This window comes from Bison bison, unplaced genomic scaffold (genome assembly GCF_000754665.1).
Source record: "Bison bison bison isolate TAMUID 2011002044 unplaced genomic scaffold, Bison_UMD1.0 scf7180017862979, whole genome shotgun sequence".
NCBI classification, from domain to species: domain Eukaryota; kingdom Metazoa; phylum Chordata; class Mammalia; order Artiodactyla; family Bovidae; genus Bison; species Bison bison.
In genome coordinates, this window is record NW_011493551.1 from 788,478 (window position 1) to 797,991 (window position 9,514).

At 36.0% G+C, this 9,514-nt stretch overlaps 1 protein-coding gene across 12 annotated transcripts in view; it reads left to right on the plus strand.

The window, feature by feature from the left end:
• The window catches only part of LOC104983541 (chromosome unknown open reading frame, human C10orf131), an 84,374-nt gene that overhangs the window by 1,145 nt on the left and 73,715 nt on the right, over positions 1-9,514 (plus strand). For 10 of the 12 annotated variants that reach the window (XM_010833015.1, XM_010833012.1, XM_010833013.1 and 7 more), the window contains exons 2-6: positions 3,043-3,103; positions 4,786-4,862; positions 5,235-5,300; positions 7,172-7,255; positions 8,586-8,730. In XM_010833015.1, the coding sequence (XP_010831317.1) occupies positions 3,043-3,103; positions 4,786-4,862; positions 5,235-5,300; positions 7,172-7,255; positions 8,586-8,730 (433 nt within the window). The remainder of the gene's footprint in view (positions 1-3,042; positions 3,104-4,785; positions 4,863-5,234; positions 5,301-7,171; positions 7,256-8,585; positions 8,731-9,514) is intronic. The other 2 variants (XM_010833011.1, XM_010833018.1) reach the window with 2 other exon arrangements.

Here is a 9,514-nt window from a genome sequence, read left to right on the forward strand (position 1 = left end):
CAGTGCTTGATTTGTTTCAAATCCAAGTTCGTATTATTTATTGAGTCCCTACTGTGTGTGCTGAATACTTTGCTAGGATTGGTGGAGGGCAGATGAGTTCAGTGCTCAGCTCTTGTCCTCACTTTAGAGCAGGCGGAAAGTGAGCTTGCAGGGTAGGCTGTAATGAACAAAAAATACGTTATTATTAGTGCTAGTGGAGATCAGAAAAAAAAAAAAAAAAATCCTGGAAGATGTGAGGTTTGAATGAGGCTTTGAAACGTGGAATGCTCTAGATTAAGGGAAAGGTGGAAAAATCAAACAATGGAAATGCCGGGAAATATAAAGAAGAGTTTGGTCTGATTATAGCTGAAGGTTTTTTTTTGGAGAGTGGTGAGCAGGGCTTAAAGTGGGGAAGTGGACAGAAGCTTTCTTGGCCTCACTTAAAGAAAGGTGCTCCGTTTTGAGTTTCTGTCCAGCAGGGACTGTAAGTACAGGCACCAAGATACATGTATCTTAGTTCTGAGAATAATGGATGATTTAATTTTGATGCCTTTCAAAGACATGTTTGAGTCATGGATCAGAAAATCCTTTGTCAAGACTTGGTTCCTAGGTTTTCTTTTAGAAAATAAGATCACAGTTAACTAAAAGACACTAATTTTCAAACTTAGATAATGGAACACATGGAATTCACGATAGTTTTTGTGAAACACTGTGAAATAATGCTGTCTCACACTTAATTGTAGAATTTTTTGGTTAAGTTCCACCTTTTCCATATGCCAGTACCAGTAAAGATTAAATATTACGATGATCAATAACTAAATAGTATTAAAAGCAATAGTGTATTTCTTAGTTTAGTTTTTAGTTAAATTTAAAAATTTACATAGCATAAGTTTATCTTATGCATCAAAATAGTTGTTTTCTCTCAGTAATGTATCATTCTTAAAAATATTTCTTATTTATTTAGAAAGTGGAAATGAGAGAACCATCATGAAAAAGATTTCAAAGAGAAAAGAAGATATTTTTAGAAAGGTATTAATGGAGTATTAATGGAGTTTATTAAGGATTTTGATTATACAAAATAGCTTAATTATAAATGTAGGATAATCTTGGAAAAAATGATATATTTGGTTTTATATACAAATCATACAGTTCATATGTTAAAAAATAATATAAGAATTTAAGGGTGATATACTGTTTGATCTGTCAATTATGTAATTAAGAGTATTAGAGGTGAATTATTTATATATTTACTTATTTATTTGTTCCCTTATTTAAATATTTATTTATCTGTTCTCTCAGCCAGCCAGCAGCCAATTCCCTACTTTGCTAAGAAAAAAAAATGGTTTTTTTTTTTTATCAGCAACTGAAACATTTTTAGGACTGGTATCTACATGTCACCTACAGTAATTCCAATTAAGATTCATATTTTATTCCTGTCTTCTAAATGGGGATGGGCAGTTATGAAAAGTATATCCAGCATGTTGGGTGATATTATTAGGAATTAAAGGAGACCTCCATCACTCACTTGGTGGCATTGATGTTCCATCACACCTTCACGTTTTGCTGTCCCCTTGGTCAAGAATAAAATTAATTATTTTTAATTTTGTTGAGGAAAATGCTGAAGGTTTAATAAGAACAGAACATCTTAATTCGTATTGACCTTTTCCAGCAATTCTTAAGTGTGGTACAGAATCCATTGATGGATTTTGGAGTTCTTTCAGAAAGTGTATAGACTAAGCTTGTAACTACAGTCATGTCAGTACCCTCATGTCAATACCCTGCTTTGGCTTTTGACCCGAATCCATGTTTTTACTGTGATTATAAATCTGAGATATGTCTGCTTGCTCCTCCCACTCCAGCTGCACACTAGTTTCGTTAGCATGTACAGTTGTTGTTTAAAGAATCTTTTGCTATTCTATTTTTTTAACTTAAAATGAAAACCATACTTATCCATATTGTGCTGAACAAGAGTTTAACATTGCTAGTATGGTTTTATTTTGGAATATTGAGGTTTAAAAAGTGGTGAAGGAAATAAATGCTGATTTTAACATGTTGAGTTTTTGGTGATGGTAGGATATTCAATTAGAAATACCACTAGGCAACTAGAAATATGGTATTCAGGAGAGCAGTCAAGGTTAGAGACACATTTAGGAAGTCATGGGAATATATACATTCTGCAAAGCCTTTGAATGTACTCACATTTAAGCTATTAAGAGAAGTGTGACCAATGAAGGATACAAAGAGTAAGTGACCAGAGAGGTAGAATGATAGAGGACAAGGATCTGGAAAGCTTTTAGAAAGTTATCACATGCTAGGTACTCAAGTAGTAGCTAACATTGATATAGTGTTGAGTTTCAAAGTATTTTTATTTGTTTGATCTCATTTGATCTTCCTAAAAGATACATGAAGTAGGCAATATATGACCACTAAGAACTAACTACTGGATTTTATCATTAAAATGTCCTTTTAAATATTACAGAGAGCAATTTCTTAATTTAAAAATCTCCTATGTGTAAAGAGCTCATGCCTGCATGCTAAGTCACTTCAGTCATGTCCAGCAATTTGCAACCCTATGGACCATAACCCACCAGGTTTCTCTCTGTATGGAATTCTCCAGGCAAGAATACTGGAGTGGGTTGCCGTGCCCTTCTCCACAGGATCTTCCCAACTCAGGGATTGAACCTGTGTCTCTTCCTTCTCCTGCATTGGCAGATGGATTCTTTACCATTAGCGCCACTTGGGAAGCCATAAAGAGATCATACCAACTGATAAAAGAGTGAAATTTAATAAAATGGGCAAAAGATATGAATTGTCATTATAAAGGCACTAACTTTCAAAGGACTGCTGCTGCTGCTGCTGCTAAGTCACTTCAGTCGTGTCCGACTCTGTGCGACTTCATAGACAGCAGCTCACCAGGCTCCTCTGTCCCTGGGATTCTCCAGGCAAGAATACTGGAGTGGGTTGCCATTTCCTTCTCCATTCAAAGGGCTGATGAACTTATGAAAAGATGTTCAATGCCAGAACAAAAAGATGCAAGGTAACCCTACCCCTCTTTTCTTGCAGATGTCAGAAGACACAGATAACGTTGCAGTAGAAGAAAATGTAGACAAGCATCTTCCAAAAGGTTCTCAATAAGTATACCACAGCTCTGATACTGCTGGGCTTTATTTTTTTAATATAAATGACTAATCTTACCCCACAGTTTCATTTGGGAACACAGTTTCTTAAAAGATGAGTTCAAACAGAAACTAAACTTCCTATATAATATTTAATACAAGTGGGCATGAGGAAATAATGGTAAAGTCAGTGCATGTAATAAAATTATATTTTGTTTCCTCTCTTTTTCTCTGCAAACATGGAAAATCTCCTCATAATTCAGACTGTGTTCAACCATAAAGATACAGAGATCTAGAACATGCTTCAGGAAACTTCAGATCTCAGGAAGAAAGATATATAAACAATGGTTTATCCCTGTTTCATTCATCAGCACATATTTATTAAGCACCTACTGTATGCCATCTGTCATTCTACGTTCTGGGAATAGAGTATAAACAAACCAACTAATAATTTTTAAATTATATCACAGAATGCTGCAGTTAAGAATAAAGATGTTTGGGGACTTTCCTGGTGGTCCAGTGGTTAATACTGCACTTCAAACTGAAGAGTGCATGGGATTGATCCCTGGTGGGGGAACTAAGATCCCACATGCCTTATGGCCAAAAAGTTAAAAGAAAAAGAAGATTCTCATGACCTATACTGATTTAGTTTTATGCTCACCGTTTATTCCCACCATTTTCTATTTATCATTAAGTACTCAAAGGCACCTCATGTGAAGAGTTGACTCATTGGAAAAGACTCTGATGCTGGGAGGGATTGGGGGCAGGAGGAGAAGGGGACGACAGAGGATGAGATGGCTGGATGGCATCACTGACTTGATGGACGTGAGTCTGGGTGAACTCCGGGAGTTGGTGATGGACAAGGAGGCCTGGCGTGCTGCGATTCATGGGCTCGCAAAGAGTCGGACACGACTGAGCGACTGAACTGAACTGAACTGACTGACTCAAAGGCAGGGAGAAGAAAAAGAAAAATACAAGGCAAAATGACCATTAGGTCCTCCAGTTTCTGTGCTTAGGACTGCATGACTCCTGTCCTTCTCAGTCCATATGGTAGATCATCTGATGGATGAATCAAAAATAATATGTGGCTTAGAGTGTACTCAACAGCTGGAGCAGTCTTTATACTCAACAGGATTGTTTCATTTCTTGTAGGAACTGGTAGGAATTGGGGTCAGCAGTATTACACTGAATTTTCAAAACTGACATAAGTGGTTAAAAATGAGTACTTGAAGACTTACCTCTCTTTTTCTTCAGATTCCTTCCTCCTCAGTTTAATCAAGTTGAAATATTGATATTTATATATTTTGTAGACTATAGAGCAGCTTATATAGAATGGCTTTGATATTTATATATTTTGTAGACTGTCACAGTTTATATAGAAAATTACTGTTCTCATGGACTTTTTTTTCCCTAAAAGGTAAAAAAGGTTTCTCAACAATTTTTTTTTTTTTTTAGCCTCACTGCAAAATTCAGTCCTCATCATGCAGGACTGTTCCAGATGAAAAGGAGGAAGGTTCTAAGCTCTTGTTTCCTAGATTCTGAACTCTCATGGGGCAGTGATTTGGTCTTCATAATTGTCAGGATCCAAAGAAATGCATATTAGCTAGCTATTTAATAAGTACTCTATTGCTGTTGAGTTATACTTTAAAGAAAGTGTCATGAGCTCTGTATTATGTTGGCTTCTTGACAGATTTGAATGTAGAAGAAAATCGAAACATAATAGAAACTCTGAGAGGCAAAGTAAGAGAAAAGCTAAAAAATGCTAAGGTAATGCTGATTTTTTTTCTCTTTCTTATTTTCAAATTTACTGTTTAAATGCAGCATGTATCATGGTGAACTTTTCTTTGTCAGAAAAGAGCTAAAATTCGGTTTTAACATAACTCCTCAAATCCAAAAAGCTTTAGATTCTTTTCCTTGCTTTTTTTCCTTCAAACCTAAAGCCAAGAAAAATTAAATGATTTACTTGTGGTCACTGTATATGACATCTCAGGAGAGACCATGTATATACTTTTTTAAAAAGAAAAACATTGAGAAATCTTTGTTTTTATCCATTTTTGGCCAAAGACTTATATGAGCATGATTAAATCTATATCTGTAGAAATTAAGTTTTCCATACTCTTCATTTGCATTGTGTTTCAGATTAATCAAGGTGAAAAATCGTCAACTCAACTGCTCATTGATAATAAGGTATATCAGTGGTCTAAGGTGAATAACTCTTTTTTAACCTTTTTAAACAGCTTTATTGAGATGTACTTTACAGAGCAAAAATTCACCCATTTTAAGTGTACGATTCAGTGAATTTTAGTAAACTTACAGAATTATGCAGTCAACACTATAATCCAATTTTAGACCATTTTTGTCACTCTTATGCCAGTTTTCAGTCACTCTCTATTTCTACTTGACATCATTTTTTATCCTAAAAAATTGTAATACAATATTTTAGGTGATCCCTGACTTACAGATTTTGTTCTAAAATCCAATGTGTAATCGTATATTTGAAACTTGAAATGACAAAACAACTCACATTTTGAAAGAGCTGTGTTATTTAGAGTGAAGGCAAAGCAGCTTTAACAAAAAGATTCAAACTAAAATGTCTTCTTTAAGATAGAAGTTTTATTCCTCTTTAATATAATAGATAAGTAGGAGGAGCCATGGAGAAGGCAATGGCACCCCACTCCTGTACTCTTGCCTAGAAAATCCCATGGATGGAGGACCCTGGTAGGCTGCAGTCCATGGGGTCCCTACAAGTCGGACACGACTTCACTTTCACTTTCACTTTTCACTTTTCACTTTCATGCATTGGAGAAGGAAATGGCAACCCACTCCAGTGTTCTTGCTTGGAGAATCCCAGGGACGGCAGAGCCTGGTGGGCTGCCATCAATGGGGTCGCACAGAGTCTGACACGACTGAAGTGACTTAGCAGCAGCAGCAGCAGTCCAGTCTGCTAGGTGGAGAAGGGCATGGCAACCCACTCTAGTATTCTTGCCTGGAGAATCCCATGGACAGAGGATCCTGGCAGGCTACAGTCCATAGGGTCACAAAGAGTCATACTGAAGCGACTTGTATGCACACACGCCAGGCTGCTAGGAGAGTTCTGCCTCTTTAACACTTGGTCTCCATCCCTGAGTCCAGTGGCAAACTCCAGAGTTTTCATTTGCTGGCCAAAGGCAAGGCAGGAGGAAGAGAGCCATAGGATTGCAGATTAATCTCTTGCAGGACAAGACCTGCAACTTGCACACCTTATTTCCACTAAAAGAACATGGGTGCATTGTCTAGATATCTAGTTAAAAGATTCTATTATTAGAGATAGGAAAAAAGACAATCATGAACAACTAGTCATTTTTGCCATAAGCAATGAGAGTATTAAACCCTACAAGCTTTAAAATGCAATGATCGTTTCTGGGGTTTTTACAAAATTCATCTTTGTTCTCTTTGTAGGGTCCTTCTTGGACTCTTAGTACAAATTATTTTAATTAACTTTAAAGTAAAAATAGACTAAATAAAAGATGTTTGTTTATATGTTATTCATTCAACAAATGAATAAAAGTGTGCCTAGATTTGATATAATTTAACTATATACTAAAAAAAAAAGTAAATTTGTCAAGATCACTTCATTGAACGTCAAGAAAAGAGGTGAAAAGGAAGAGAAATTGGCTTCTAAGAATTTCCATTACAAACTACTAAATTGGCATAGCTGCTCAGGAAGTTGAGAATTTTAGCAAATGATTTTGCAAAGAGCAGAGACAAAGGGAAGTAAAAGTATATACTGACAATTTATATATAAGTATTGTTGAAAGTTAATGAGCCAGCTAAGTTGTAGATACAAATATATAGGATAACCTTTTATATTTTGCATTTTTTAAAATTCTTTGGCTCCTAGAAACTAACAGTTTGATTGATTGATTGATAGATTGATTCTTCTCCCGAATCTCTCTAAAAACAATCCATTACATGTACGTGAGAAAGAAGCGATAGGTGATTTGCATTTAAAAGATTCCTTTATGGTATTGAAAAGTGAGCGTCTACTTATATTCATTTCAACACTGAATACAGGCTTACTGTTGTTTAACCCACAGGCTGAAGTTCCACTGGATGAAGGTCTTTCATTTTTCATTCTGAGTGGTGAAGAAGACTCAGCTATAGGCCAATCTGCAGAGCAGGTTGGATTTGTTCCTCCTGAAAATATAGGCAGATTCAGTAGGATAGGGTTTATGAAAGAGATCTACATAGTCACGAATAAAAAGCTGGGATTTAAGATGAGAGCTTGATGTTACTCAGCTGTCAGGGCGGATCTCAGCTCTGAAGCCAGGTTTAAAGCCCTGCCAGGGGTGCAGTAAAGGTAGCTTGGTAATGGGAGCTCTGGAAGGTACAAAGAGCCCCTCTTTGTGGTTGAAATCTTCAAAGAGATCCCCTATGTGAAGATACCTCAAACCTTGCTTGAGGTGTCAGTGTCATATCTTGTTTGGCTTTTGAAAAAAAAAAATGCCACAAAATTTCTGATTTTAAAATCTTTTTTGATTTCATGACAGAGATGTATACAGAAAGTATGATGATGTGATGACGTGATATGAACCTAGATGATACTTAACCATGTTACTCAGTTTTGTCAGAGTTGATCAAGGCCATGTACAGTTATCTATTCAAAGGAATTCTATGATTAATTCTTTTTATTTAATTATTTGTCCCTAAATGTATGTTTTCGAAAATTAAGGGATTTTTATTTACATGACTCGCATACTCTGTCTCCTTCTTTCTTTCAATATATGTAGATTTTAAGTTAGACAACTATAGTCATCTAAAATGGTGATTTTTTTGTGTGTGAAGAGACATATAAAATTTCTGATATGATATAAAAGTATACGTTTTTACATTTAGTAATATATCTACTTCAATATCACCATTGTTTGAAACTTTTATATATCATATTTCAGAAATAATTGATCATCTGTCACAGACTTCTACTTGTGTTTCTACTTTTCTTTCTTTTTTTCTTAAATAGCATCCAGAAAAGAATATGACTGCTCCACATTTCCTTAGGTAGTACTGCTTTCTGAATGGTGAAAAAAATGGGGCTGAAGACCACATGGCTTGATGTCCCTAGACTTTGCCCTGCACTGTGAATTCTCAACCATTGGACTATCATAGACCAATATCTCAGAACATTTTTCCATAGGAGAGGAGAGACTTGAATTGTAGTTTTTCTTCAGTAGTATTTTGTTGAGAATTGCAATGAAGGGCTGTAGGAAGATCATAGTTTATGATATTAAGCCTTCAGTGAGTTCTTCAATGTTCAATGAAAGTTCATTGTAACATGTTTTCATCTTGAACTTGAACTGGGTGGCATAGATCAGAAAGACTTCATGGCAGGATTTTAGTACATTTTATTTATCTGCACATTAATCATTAGGGACAAGCATGTATACTTATTTTTCTTTTGGGATCAGTAATGGTAGTTACCACAAATATTTTTCACTTGGTGATGATTTACAGAACTTTGCTGAGGGCCAAGATGAAGATTTTGTGGAAGAAGTCATTTTCCCAGATTTACTTGAAGTAAAGGCTGCTGATTATGAAGATGACCAAGAACAAATAAAAAAACAACAGGCAAATATTTTTGTTCCAAGTAGTTCTCCAGGTACAGAAGATTTTTTTCATGATATCATTTTTTTCATGATAAAATATTCAAGTCATTAATGAATCGTAGTATAGGATAATAGCTTCTTTGTATGGTGGATGGATAAAAATTAATGATCTAAAATTATAGAAGGTTTTCTGTATTTATTCTTTGTGCGTTCTCTGAGTTTAAGGGAATTGGTTAAAAGAGCTCATTCATTGTCGTGTGTGTGTGTGTGTGTGTGTGTGTGTCTGTGTATTTGACTTTCTGGTAGACTTTCAGTTCAGTTCAGTCACTCAGTCGTGTCTGACTCTGCAACTTCATGGACCGCAGCACGCCAGGCCTCCCTATCCATCACCAACTCCTGGAGTTTACTCAAACTCATGTCCATTAAGTTCATGATGCCATCCAACCATCTCATCCTCTGTCGTCTCCTTCTCCTATGCCTTCAATCTTTCCCAGCATTAGGGTCTTTTCAAATGAGTCAGCTCTTTGCATCAGGTGGCCAAAGTATTGGAGTTTCAGCTTCAACATCAGTCCTTCCGATGAACACTCAGGACTGATCTCCTTTAGGATGGACTGGTTGGACCTCCTTGCAGTCCAAGGGACTCTCAAGAGTCTTCTCCAACACCACAGTTCAAAAGCATCAATTCTGTGCTCAGCTTTCTTTATAGTCCCACTCTCACATTCATGTATGACTACTGGAAAAACTGTAGCCTCGACTAGATGGACCTTTGTTGGCAAAGTAATGTCTCTGCTTTTGAATATGCTATCTAGGTTGGTCATAACTTACCTTCCAAGGAGT